Here is a 14,449-nt window from a genome sequence, read left to right as displayed (position 1 = left end):
ATTTCTAAATTTCCCCTTGCTTTTTTCTTAAGACGGAGTCTCACTCTGTCACAAGGCTGGAATGCAGTGGTGCGATCTTGGTTCACTGCAACCTTTGCCTCCCGAGTTCAAGATATTCTCCTGCCTCAGCCTCCTGATTAGCTGGGATTACAGGCGTGTGCCACCACGCCCAGCTAATTTTTGTATTTTTAGTAGAGATGGGGTTTCACCATATTGGCCAGGATGGTCTCAATCTCTTGACCTCGTGATCCACCCACCTCAGCCTCCCAAAGTGCTGGATTACAGAGCCACTGTGCCTGGCCAATTTCCTCTTGCTTTTAAGTTTCTGCTCTAACATATCAAAGACTCAGAACCCCACAGCTTAACTCTGTAGGGCTAAACATTGTAAATGATGTCCTGAAAATACTTTTGTCTATGTTTCAGTTTCCAGCAGTTTTAAAATAAAGCCTAAAATTAGTATACATCCAGAAGATATCAACTTTACTATACAAACTAGGGTTCTCATAGTCTAGCCAAGGGCTTCAATTTCAGGCTTTAAAATTGCCATCAGACAGTGGAACGTTATAGCAGTTCATCCTGAGAAAATAATTTCCTTATAGTGAGAAAAATAATCAAAAGATCACACTAATCCTAATACATAAAGATCCTTCACCCCCTATGCCCCACCCCTCCCCCACCTGCTAAGCATTCTCTGTCTCCCAAAGAGGGAGACTTAACGGCAGTGAATGGGAAGGATGAAGGATGTAGTGGAAGGAAACAATAGTTATTCTGAATCAACACTTAGACTCTTCTCATTTGTTATGATGATTAATTGCATTTCTGCTGAAGTTACTAAGATAATCAATCCTAGATCCAGCATTTTAGAGGAGCACAGGAACAACTAGTTAGTGAGGTAATATCTGCATCAAGAGCACAGAGAAAAGGCCATTTCTCTTTAAAAACATCTAGTACGAATATATACACAAATGATATGAAATGGCAAAGTAACATGTTTATTTCACTGGTTATCTCCAAGTAATAAGCTCAATAGAAAAACACAAGCAATTTAGTCATGACTCAACTAATTAGTATTTAACCAATATAGAAGATCTGATCATCCTGAATCAGTCTAGTATGATCAATGGCTTGCTAGGATCAAATATTTAAACTACCTTAAAACACATGCACACAATTTATTAACCTTCCAAAACATACAAATATTCACAATCTCATTTCTTATGCCTTAAGAACATTATGATCTTAAAATATTTAGATTGTTAAGTGCTTATAATTATAAGCTGTAACTGTAAGCCACTTGCTGCCTTCCTCTATCACTCACTTTAAAGAAAAACTTCAGAAATGGAAGAAAGGGGCAAGGATAAAGACCACATGTCCATGGGAACTATTAGCATATTAATCTACTGTGTTTCTATTTACACTTCTATCACCAGAGCTAATTGTTAGCTACATTAAGGAAGATGTTATGCCTTAATTAACAGTGCTGGGTAAATGCAATCTGGTTGTATTTCTTAAGTATGTTCAAATTTCACAAGTCTTATTTCACAGTAGGGGTTTCAGTTCATCCAATACTTTTATGCTATAACACCTCTGATCATGGAAGAAAGTCTTTAAAAGACCCCAAATAATTAGTTTCCAGAACTAAAGTCAACAAAAAGCATAATTAATGAGTAAATTAGTTGTTTATCTCCAAAGCATTAACATTCATGCACATTTTAAATGAAAGAGATTGAAGGGGATAGAAACACATTTGGCATGTAAAATTTCTAACTCTGATACTTCTAAATACTTCACAAACCCGAGTTTAGGGGCAACATTTTCACTTCTGTAGCACAGTGTTCCTATAACTCAGCCCCTTCCATACCCCACCCTATCTATGTGGGGAGAACTAAATTTAATTAGGTGCTTTGCAGAACATAAAATTCCATAGTTTCTCTTCTGCTTTTCCTTTAGTCCTGATCATTTCTCTGCACAGTTGCATCACCCACTCCCACCTTCCACATGAACCATACCTCCCTCCTCCCCAAATTTATGATTCCTTTGCCTTTTCCTCCATTTCTCTCTCTTCTCTGGCAGAAGATTGAAAACAAAAACAACAACAAAACAGCGGGTGAGAGCTCGGGGCATAATTTATCAAAGCTGGTCTAAATGTCCCAGCCGCAGTCTACTCCTTTTTCATGTTACCTCAAAAACCAAAGAGGTTGGAAAAGACAAAACTCCCAGACAAATATTTTTCAGTTGCCAGTTTTAACCCAAATTTTTACCTTTTTTGTTCAAAGAAGTAATAAACAGCAAAGGTAGGGCCACTTGAGAAAAAATAAAATTAGTAAATATAGAAAACTATTTTGGTTAATATTCCCTTAATTGATTTTTCTTGTTTACAAGAAAGCATGAGCAGCTGCCAAAACAGTAACAGCAATAATAGCAGCACCTTACCCTTATTAATTACTCTGTAACAGTAACGCTTTACATATATTAATTTAATCCTTACAACAATCCCATTGGGTAAATATCTTAAAAGATGAAACAGGGGAACCAAGAATTTCCTCTCCCAAAGTCAGTAGATGGAATGGAATCAGACAATATGGCTCAGAATCTGCCTTCTTAAGAATTGTACCAGATAGCCACAGCTGTTTCAGTTCCATGTACATATGCTGTGCATTTACTTGAGTCTTTATTCTGCAATTTTAAAGAAATAAATTTTCTGGGGTTGACACGCATAAAAATCCCTTCAATATAAAATATTTTTTTCCATAATTTTCCCACTATTAGACAAAGTTTTGTGGTAAAGAATGGAAAGAAGAGAAAGTCATGAGCAAAACAGAAATGCCAAAGTGAGGGCAGAGTTCAAAGTGACATTTTCCCTATACAAGGCACTGTGGGATTCCCCAGGTCCAGCAGCATCCCTTAGCTTCAACCAGAACTCTCCTGGAACCCACTAGCCCAACTGCCATTAAAGAGTTTACTGCCTCGTGCTATAATATTGACCGTCAAGTCTCTCACAGCTCCCTGCCTTGAAGACATATACAAGTTCATGCTAATGGAAGAAATTTAAAGCAGAGAACTGCCTTCCCCTTTTCAGTATCTCCCAAATAGCATTTTCTCCTGTCCAAGAATTTTAAGAGTGTCCTCTATAGAGACTGAATACTTATCTTAACCAGGAGGGATGATTCAATTGGCGGAATATGCAGACCAGTTAGGAAGACTGAAGAATCTAAGACAAAAGACCACTGGGACTTTGCCTGGCCTTCATGTAAAGAGACCAGTTAAAGCTTCTCCCTAGTGTTTCCAATTACCTTCTGTTTGCTTTGGTGCCAGTAACAACATCAAGAAAAAGGTAGTCAGTTTCTCTCTATAAGTTATGTAATACATTTTAAAAGTAGAGCACTTTGTCAATCCCCTATTTTAGAGTAATTACATACCAAGAAAGTTTTAAATATTCCTAATTTCCATTTGTTTCTACCCACAATATTACCACTCTGCTTAAAACAACAACAACAAAATGTAAAACAAAAGATCAAGTCAGCTCTCCTGAAAAAGAAAAATCTGTTCCGAAAGCTTTTGCTCCTAATCAATTGCCAATTTGGAAACAAGCCAAACAAATTTGGGGAAAAAACAATAAACGATAAACATAAGACAATCATGAACACAGTGCAAATATCCTCTTTGAAAAATGTCAGTTACATAAAAAAGCCAATCGAGTGGAAAAGCATAACTTTTTCCCAAAGAAAGAAAGAAGTACCATTACTTACGGTGTCATGAGACTTATCCTTGACATCATAGACTGTTAGTTTTATTTTGGTCTCCTCATAGATGGGATACTCAGATGGGAATGTGACACCAGTCAAAAACAGTGGGTCTCTTGTTCCCTGTAACAGCACAAGCAGACAACTTTGATTCAATAAGGCAGCAACTGTAGTTGGCAGCACGCAAGTGACATATGAGAATGCAGAAAGTGTGCCTGCGTCTGTTTTTCGAGGAAATAGTTCTATTAGAAGAGATCTGAATTGTCAAATCCGGCTCATGGGCAACAACATGGCCCAGGGCCTTAAAGTAGTGATACAACTGCTGATAGTAAATGAACCTGCATCATTGTCAACACTGTCTTGAAAAAGTGTATTTTCATTATCTACAGAACCCTTGTTTAGGGTTAGTCAGTTCATTTAAAATACATTTAATAAATATAACTTGTAATTTATGCAAATAATCTAAGATATTGACTGACCAAATTAAAATGAAGCTATTTTCTCCGAAAGAACCATGTGGTAATCGTATGCTTCCATTCATTTCCTTTCTGTAATGATTCAATTGAAAGTCATGCTCTGATAGTGTCCATTTGTTTTTAGATGTTCAGCTATGATTTTTTTCCCTCAGAATCACTTGAAAACTAATGAAAGAAACTCTAAATATGATAGATTTGGGGCTATAAAATTACTAGCTCAGGATGCAGTGCACAGGATATTTCAATGCCTCAGAATTCATTTTTAGAGCTGACATCAGCATAAATTTTATACATATATATTGCCTATTATCATGGAGATGTTTGCTAGAGTTCTATAAACTAATTGTCTATGGGAATTTCTGAAAGCCCAAGTAATTCATTCATTCATTCTTTTATTCAACAAATATATTTTGCTTGGCACTGCATCAGACACTTTGGAACAGGCAATGAATAAAACCAAAAATAGCAAAACATGTTCAAATATAACATTTTAAAATGTGCCAAAATAAGACATTTCTTATAGTTAAGATGGTAAATTTTATAATATGTGTATTTTATCACAATAAAATGAAAACTAAGAAAAACTCAAAAATAAATGAGTGAATAAGTAAATTTTGGCAATATTTTAAAAATAACAGAAGTTTTAACTTTTTTATATAAAATGAATAACTTACAATTTTAGTTAACATGTCTTTATATGAATAAGATTATTTTTGTTAATATAGCATTAACTGTATATTATACCAACACTGGAACCTAAAGTTTCCAAAGGGCATATCCAGGGCTGCATGCAGTATCTGGGTCATTCCCATTATAGAAATGACTCCTGTTCAGTCTGAATCATTTATTCCACCACTGCATCAAAGCAGGCGGTCAGCCCTAAGCCAGCCAGGTCTGGGGCAGGCTAGTTAGGTTCTTACAGAGAAACTGCTTATTCAAAACATATGCAGCTCACAAGTGTAAGAAAAACAAGCAAATCTTAAGAAGTTTAGATTATACTTTCTCTGGCCCCAGATGTTTAAATAAGTATCTCTCATTCACTAAGGTTGTGAAATGTGTGATCAGAACAAAATAATCAAAAGGGAAACATTTCCTCTTCTGATTCTGATCCAACACAATAACAAGTTTCCTCTTGACACATTTTGAATGTTATATTAGTAATAATAAATGTAAATAGGAGACCTCCCATCTGACGAGTAATATTTATACCTTTTGCCTAAAAACATAGTTTGTCAAATTAATCATCTACTTTTTCTTGAAAAACATCGTAAGTTGAAAGACACAAACGGCAGAGAATATAAAGTTTCCACAGACTAAATAATATGGGGTGGGGGGAGCAAAAACACTTAACATGTTTAAAATTTCTCTAGTTATCGTACAACTATCTTTTTCTTCTCAAAATAAATATTTCAATTTAAAGTCTATATGTTTTCTTTATTCTATGCTCTATATGAGAATTTAAAGTGGGAACTTTTTTTCTATCTTTGGAAGAAAAATAAGCTCTTTTTACGAAAAGAAAAAAAAAAGACAAGTTATTTTGTCATTTGTTCGTTCCAGTAAATTATCAACGCATTGCTTAATAATCTCAGGTATGTGCTTCTTAATGACAGAGGATGGTAATGCAGCATTACTACAGACTATGAACTAACTTGTTTCAGCTGTTCATTCAAATCCAGAGATGGGGCAGGGGAGGTGGGGGGAGAGGGAGAGCGAGAGCGAGCGAGTCAGCGAGCGAGCGAGAGACAGAGAGAGAGAGAGAGAGAGAGAGAGAGAGAGAGAGAATGAGAGAGATTAATGTAGGCACACAGCATCTCACCTCCACAATTTCCGTGCTGGAGTATCTTGTCAGACTCTGCTCCACAGGGTGGATTACGGAGATCTGCACCAGTGTATTCAGTTTACGATCACGGACAGGAGCCACAAGATCCTTGCATGCTGACAACGGCAGAGGAGACAGAAAGAAAAGAAACTAACACCATATCTCAGGGAAAACTTCTGCGCCAGGCTGAAAGTAAACTTAGCTACAGCACTGAAGGAAATCTCCTGGGGCTCAGGCTGGTTTTTACAGAGGAAGTCCCTTGGAAGTACCTTACAGAAATAGGAAGTCACGTGCTGTGGAGCTGAATTGAGAGTTCATTTCCACTGACCACATTTGCAGTTCATGCAAGTCTTGATTGGTCTGAGATCCCAGCTCTAATGCGTGACTATGCACACATGGCTCAGAAACCTCAGTGACTTTAATTAGTCATTAAGCCCTGGGCTTTAACTCACACACCTTGAGGATGTGAAAGTTGATTTGGGTCATATCTGGGAAACTTTGGTGTTCCTTATTGACATGGATTGGATTAGATCAAATGTTTGAATGCATACTTGGCCCTTACCTATGTATTCACTAGAACTGGCCTCCCACAGTAATACACACCAACAGAAAGAAAGAGAGCAGTTTCCCAACCACAACAGCACACAAGCAGGGGAAGAGGAAGCAGAGGAAGAATTTTTAAAGCCCTAGGTCTGGAATTCAAGCTAAGCCTGGAGGAGATGGGTTAATTCTTGCCCAGGGGCCACAAAAGTTAAGGACTTTCCCTTGAGACACCAGGCTCATATTACAGACCCTCACCACCATACCATATTTACTTGAATATTTTCTCCTCTCACATATCATTCTCCCAATTTGAGGAAGAAAAATCCAGAAAAATATTCCTTTTAAGCAAGCCTGAATCTACTTTCCTCTCTATCCCCGCCACCCCCACCTCCCACCTTTGAAATAATAATTTTATTCCCCTCAGCTGAGTTTCTGAGATGTAAAGTGCCCTCACTAGAGGCGGTTCAAGTTAAATTCGGCTGGTGGCTTGCTGCAGGCTGGAGCTGTGGATGGGGCAAGTAGCCCCGGGTCCTTGATTTCATGGTGAGAGAATGCAGGGTTCTATACCATCCCTACCCCACTTCCCAGACCATAACAGGAAGGGAGAGAAAGATGAGGTATTTAAGGTATGTTGTGGTCAGAGCCTGCAAGGTCCTCACCATTGTTACAAAGGTAATGTGGCTTAAATCTGAAACTTGAAAGCAAAGGAAAGTATAGATGCAATTATCACCTTTCAGTTGCTTACAGATATCTCTTTTAGAAGTCCAAGGAGATACAAAAAGCAGGAACTTTGGAATGAAACAAGCCTGGTTTTAGTCCAGTTCAAATAGCTAGGCAACACTAGGAACATTATTTAACTGCTTAACTTCTTGCCAGACTTTGAGATCCTGCTGCTTCTGTATGGCATTTTGTCATTTTTTTTTTCCTTATATAAACCACATGCCTCTAGTAACAGAAGAGAGCTTATGAAAGCATGTATGGAAAAAACATAATAGCTACAAAGTATTTAACCCTTCCTATTTTTGAGGCATTTTGCTAATTATCTCTGTATTCCTTAAAATGGTGCTTTGAATTATTTCAGTTTTACATAGAACTAGAACTGCAGGCTTGGAAACATGAAGCGCTCACATTTACACTACTGGAATTCTCTGGTAGCTCACATCCTACCCCACTGGCTTCATTTCTCTTCTTGGCATACTGACCTGCTCTCCTGCACAACGGTACCTCTCTTTAGAAGACCCACCGCCACACCACGATTCTTTATTACTCAACCCAAGAGACTTACAGTTTTAAAAAATACTGATGCCAGGTTTCAATAATGTCAACATATCACCGGAAGGAAAGAAAAAGCTAGATTTAGATTTTCACTGTTCTTTGGTGGTTATTTTGATCATTTCCTTTACTTGCAATATGAATGTGTTTAATTTTATTGCTCATAAAATTAAACTGTTGGTTTTCTGCTCACAGTCAACAGCTCTTTTTCCGTTTCCTGATATTGACATATATCTGTCAGAATTGTAAAGTTGAGGCCACTGTGTTTCAACTACAGGCATCTTGCCCACTTTCTGCTTGTAGCCCCATCTTTTATCTTGTGAGCTCATGACACCTTTGCTCAAAATAAGTCACTTCTTTTCTGAGTTCTTATCAGACTTGATTGTGGGCTGTGGTTAGTTCCCAGAAATGAGCAGCTGTTCTCCATTTTATCAGAGACACTCTCACACTCATTCCCCATAAAAACAGAGAAAATTTCTATTACACTGAAATGTTCTGTCCAACCCAATTTGCACATCCCCAATACTGATAAAAATAATGACGATGCTCTGTATTTTATTATATTCCATATCTAAAAACAATAAGGTTACATCTTGTCAGGAAAACAATAATAGTTACATCTTGGGCTGCACTTTTTTCTTCCTACAGCTCAGGATTTACTGTTCCCTAAGTCTTATGCAGCATGATATCCTGGAGAGACCCTGAGATCAGGCAGAATTCCTAAGCTGTACTCCCAGATTTCCTGCTTTCTAGTTCTGTGGCACTGATTAAGTCACAAACTCTGACACTCAATTGCCTCATCTATCTACCTCCTTCTCAAGGTGGAAGTGAGGAAATCGGGCCTTTTTATAAATGGACTTTTCTATGCAAAAAAAGTTTACTAATATCATACTAATATATATTAATATCAACATTTACCACTATCTGATGTTTTATTATTGTGTAAAATTGTTTTTATTGACTCAGTCATACTCAGCTTTTTAAAAGCTGTTAGCAGGTCCAATATTTCTCCATAAATACTAAATTAGTACAAGTCATTGCATTTCATAAGGTGAAACCTATTCACATCATAGATCTATACATACTGAATCAGTCCCACCAGACAGCTGATAAAATTATGAGTGATTGGACTGTTTTGTGAAGATATTACTCACACGATCACTATAAAATCTAATCTGCATGAGAATTTTTTAGTAGCCAATAGAGAATCCAGAAAAATCTGTTTTCAGGGAAAAAAAAAAAAAATAGTGGCTGGGTGAGGAGGATTATGCCTGGAATCCCAGCAATTTGAGAGGCCGAGGCCAGGGTCACCTGACGTCAGGAGTTTGAGACCAGCCTGGCCAACATGGTGAAACCCCGTGTCTGCTAAAAATACAAAAATTAGCTGGGTGTGGTGGCACATTCCTGTAGTCCCAGCTACTTGGGAGGCTGAGGCACGAGAATTGCTTGAACCCCAGGGGCGGAGGTTGTAGTGAGCTGAGATCACACCACTGCCCTCCAGCCTGGGTGACAGAATGAGACTCTGTCTCATAAATAAATAAATAAAAAGTTATATCTGTCTTCCAGCTATACTTACCACTACTCATTAACCAAATATAATTCTACTCTAGAAGTGGCCTGAATCTATGGCCTTCCTCAGCTCAGAAGACTAAAAGAAAGCAATGCTTTGGGATTTTGCTTCTGTTTGGTTTTATTTAAGAATTCTACCCACTTCAATCTAATGGTCAGTAACAAACAAATGCTACTGCAATCATTCATTCATCAGTAGATTTTTACTTTTATTTCTGCCTTCTTAATGGCTTTGTTTAGTACTGAGTTGTTTGACAGTGTTCTTAGAACTCAGAAGAGTTTAAATATGCAGGAGGTTGATAGGTGGGGATTCTAGTGTGCTTGTATCCAGTGTATTTTTTACTGGAATGGGGGAAAAATAATAATACAGAAGGAGTGCATTTTTAAAGTATAATTTGTGACTTGTCATCAGAAAAAAAATAAAGAGCAATAAGTGACTTTTTATTTCCTGATTAATTTTGCTATAGTAACTAGTAACATGGAGTTCACATTCTACTATGAGTGGCTGTGAGTGAGATGCCTACAGGCATCCCCAGCTCATATTTATACAGGAGCCAGGCAGTTTTCACTCTATGAGAAGAAAATCCTCAGTTGAAGCATAATGATAAAAATAAATGGAGGGGGCCACATTCAGTGACTCACGCCTATAATCTCAGCACTTTGGGAGGCCAAGGTGGGCAGATCGCTTGAGGTCAGGAGTTCGAGACCAACCTGGCCAAAATGGCAAAACCCCGTCTCTACTAAAAATACACAAATTAGCTGGGCCTGGTGGTGGGCGCCTGTAATTCCAGCTACTTGGAGGGCTGAGGTGGGAGAATCGCTTGAACCCAGGAGGCGGAGGTTGCAGTGAGCTGAGATTGCGTCATTGCGCTCTAGCCTGGGCGACAGAGCGAGATGCCGTCTCAAAAAATAATAAATAAATAAATAAAGAGACTTAATATCTCCGGTGAGTGAGACTCTCTCTCAAAAAATAATAAATAAATAAAGACTCAATATGTCCAGGGAGGGCTAGGCACTGAACAAACTGGAAAGCTTATGCTATGTCATAAGATGGAACCTCTATAGAAAGTCATTGCCTGAAAAAATGAAGGCCCTGTGTCCTTGATTTTAGGATTTCTCCAAAGCTTGAAATCCACAGTCACTGTGCAGGTGAACAATGGAACAGCCACACAAAATACATCTGGTTGCTAGATTTGGCCAGAAGTTTTTCTGAGGAATAGAAATTGCCAAATTCTGGTCTTGATGCTTACAGCTACTACTTAGCCTCTTAGGAAGAGGGCACAGATTATCTTCTGCTCCAGTAGTTCTCATTGGAGAGTCCAGAGGTAAAAGGCAGGGATCTTCAGGAGTTTTGTGAAATCAAAGATTCTGTCTACAACAAAATACTGCTTTATATAAAATACCAGTTTCTGTTTCCTGTAGCCATCATTTCAAAATCAGGTAAAGGTTATTGAGTCTGTGATCCTTTCTATCATTCCAACCGATTTTGGCTGGAAGCCTAAAAATACCTCTTGACTCACATCAGAGAGCTCAGTCTCAGCAATAATCAATTTGAAGTAGAACACAACTGTTCATTCAGGTGCTTTTGAGTTCAGCAACACTGCTCGAATTCAAGTAGTTGTAAAGCATACATTAGACAATGGGGGTGTCAACAAGCAGGTGGGTGCCCCAGGCTTTCATGAGTGTGGTGGTGTGAACGACTGAGGCACTGTGAATTGGTGGTCAACAGAAGTGACCATCTCTTTCCCTCTAAGAAAACTGTCTTCTGTGAAGTGAGGTCTTTCTCTTGCCTCACTCTCACTTCATCTCTCTTCTTGCCATTCATTGTTAATGGAATCTAACAAAATTTATCCTCTTTCTTCCAGATCAAAGCAGTGGCCACAGGTGGGTGGGAATCAGTGAGGGGGGTATGACAAGAATTTCCACATCTCTACAATTCTGTACTCAAAATTAGCCAAAGGAAATTTAGACTTAGAGGAGAAACCACATACCATAGCGTATGCAGGAGAAAGAAATTTCTTTTAAACTTAAGATAAAACCTTATTTAAGAGAGATATATATAACTTTGGATGAATTACTCAATCTCTTTGAATCTCTATTCTAGCATCTGTAAAACGGAAGTAAAAGAACACACTTCATTAACTTGCTATAAAGACAATAAAGTAATGCATACAGAATGCTAATATGAGTCCCTCTAAATTATTACTGACATTAATATAAATATACTGTGCATTAACACAAAAATAGATTTTATCTATCCTATATTTTTAAACTAATCATATGCTTAAGATATTCCAGATTGGTCCAAATTTTATATAAAGTTATTCTTTTTTCAGTAAAAGCATTTGTTAAATATATACCTGTGATTTTTTTCACCTTCTTGTTTTCAGATAGCTAAATATACCTTTTTTAAAACTCTTTACTAGATCATGTGTTAATTGTGAAAATCAGAGACATCATTAATATGCTTCTTTCTGTGAAATCAGATGTGTACACCTGCACTTGTAATTTTCACCTCTAATGAGGCACTTCCAAATGAGAAACTAACAATGGAGAAAGCAAAGTTGACTTTCTGTCTCCCAGCATATGTGCTACATGTAAATGGTCAACTCACCCTTTAAGCAGGGGTTTAACTAGGAGGTTAGTGCTCCATTACTCAGTGGATGATGGCCCACAGGGGAGCATTTGCTTAACTACTGAGATGTCCCAAAGGGTCAGGGAAAGAGTTGCTTCTCTGCTCTGTACATTTCCTTCATCAAAAAGGAAGACTGTGGATGCTAGTAAAGCTTCTTTTTCTTGCAATTAAAACTAAATGTTACAGCTAGAGCCCAATATAGTCTGATAGAAGCATACCTTCGAGTCTGATGAAAGCTTACCTCTTATACCCTCTACAGACACTACATAAAGCAATGGGAGAGATAAATCCATGCCTGTTAAGAGCAAAAAGGGCCAGAGTACAGAGGACATTGGCATCCTCAAACAGAAAAGTGGCCTTAATACAAACAGGGGCCAGGCACAATGGCTAATGCCTGTAATCCCAGCACTTTGGGAGGCCCAGGCAGGCGGATCACTTGAAGTCAGAAGTTTGAGACCAGCCTGGCAAACATGGCGTAAAACCATCTCTACAAAAAATATAAAAATTAGCTTGGCATGGTGATGCACATTTGTAATCCCAGCTACTCGGGAGGCTGAGGCACAAGGATGACTTGAACCAGAGAGGCAGAGATTGCAGTGAGCTGAGATTGCACCACTGCCCTGTAGCCTGGGTGACAGAGTGAGACTCTGTCTCAAAAACAAAACAAAACAAAACAACCCAGAGCTTTAGGGAAATAACCATTTGGTTTCCCGCTTCCCTCAATAGCACCATTCTTAACTTACCATCATTTCCCTAAGGATGCACAAAAGACTTTTACAGCCTAGGGGGCAGTTTTGTATTCACTTCTCAAATTCTTAATGTTTGTTCAGGTTTCTCAAAACTGTCACATATATATCCTTCCTCTTTGTACTCCACAAAATTAAATTCCACTGATTAACTGATAAGCCAATTTAGGTTACGTTTCCAGTCCAATAAATTATTGGACTCCATTATATGGTTTCACAGTTACCATTCCATACCAGTGATTACATCTAGATTAAATCAGTTTACATCATACATTAAAAGATATATAGAGCACTTAAAAAGCCTAATAGCCCCTCTCTCTAATTACTTTACTAGTATAATATGCTTTCCTATTTTTAATCTCCTTTGCTTTTTCTTGTTCTTTATTCTTTTCCCTCAAGAATTTTAAGACAGCAATTTTCTGAAGCGTAGGAGGTCAACCTCTCCAGTTCAGATCCCCTGAGTACATTCAGAAGAGGATGCTGCCTAGGCTCAGTGCACTACAATCCATGATAATTCAATCATATATAGTAAAATGGCAGAATGTACAGTGTTCCTGCCCAGACTAATATTCACACAATGAGAATTGCACAAGTAGTTGGAAATACTCTCCTCACTACTGACTATCTGTTTATGGTTATTTCTTAGAAGAATATGGTTCTATATCATGCTCAGTTGATTTATGGCCATTAATATATATCTTCCCAACTGTATTCTGTATTCTCTGTAAAATCTTTGAGTCTTTAATTCATTGAGAGTAGCTCTCATCTTGTCCTTCCTCTCATTTTAGCTTATTTTCAATTGGGCAAGCCTGTTTTTTATAATTTTCCTCATTTGACATTATTCCTTTTTGTTCTCTTCTCTGTTGTCTCATATTTCCTCTCCAACATATGTTTCTGTCATCACTCTGAAAGATGAGCTTATCAAAGTCACCACTCATATATTTTATAAGACTTGGGACTCTAGGAGTCAAGCACACACTGCTCTTAACAAACCACAGCTTCTCCCGTCACTTCACTGGTGGTGGTAAAGTCTTTATCGAAACAAAATAAAAATGTGTTATGTTCTCCTTAACTTTTGTGTGGGAGATTTTAATTAGCACACACTTCCTAAGGGACCAGCATCACTGCCAACATAATAGATATTTGTTGGAAAAATAAGAACAAATGTATAAAAGTTGGCATTTTAAAAAATTAGAAAATGTGTGGGTTTTTTTAGTTTGTTTTCTTTTGTCTTTTAAGGCACTAGGTTCTAAAAATTAATGTCCCAAATTCAAAGTGAGGGTCTTTCTCTCCAAGAAAGATGATATCCATATAAGGGAAAACAACAGTATTCATGTTAGATTTCTAAAAGGTCAGTGGATAAAAGCAATTCAATGTTTTTGAATTGTTTTGAAAGAAAAGAAATCAACCTAAGGAATCAGCACATATATACACATAAACTAAATGAGTGAATAAACATACAGACAAATAAATAAAGCCATCCTAAGGTAATAATCTCTTAGGCATATTGAAATAATGCTAGATAATAGTATTCCTACCTTGCAATCATAAAATGCTAATATTTTCCATATTTTAGGGTTATTATTAAAGATAATACATAAAACATGCAAACAAGGTGAAGAGTGGCAGGAAGCATAATTTGCTAA

General features: G+C 37.6%; 1 protein-coding gene across 10 annotated transcripts in view; it reads right to left on the bottom strand.

Annotated features, from left to right (window-relative positions):
• LOC105493295 (inositol polyphosphate-4-phosphatase type II B) overlaps nucleotides 1-14,449 on the bottom strand; it is an 822,839-nt gene that overhangs the window by 366,360 nt on the left and 442,030 nt on the right. For all 10 annotated transcript variants that reach the window (XM_011760836.3, XM_011760835.3, XM_011760841.3 and 7 more), the window contains 2 exons: nucleotides 6,036-6,154; nucleotides 3,750-3,866 (listed from right to left, as the gene is read on the bottom strand). In XM_011760836.3, the coding sequence (XP_011759138.1) occupies nucleotides 3,750-3,866; nucleotides 6,036-6,154 (236 nt within the window). The remainder of the gene's footprint in view (nucleotides 1-3,749; nucleotides 3,867-6,035; nucleotides 6,155-14,449) is intronic.

Source organism: Macaca nemestrina, chromosome 3, assembly GCF_043159975.1.
Source record: "Macaca nemestrina isolate mMacNem1 chromosome 3, mMacNem.hap1, whole genome shotgun sequence".
Classification (NCBI taxonomy): Eukaryota; Metazoa; Chordata; class Mammalia; order Primates; family Cercopithecidae; genus Macaca; species Macaca nemestrina.
Note: the sequence above shows the minus strand (reverse complement) of the source record. Positions and strands in the feature narration are given on the sequence as shown.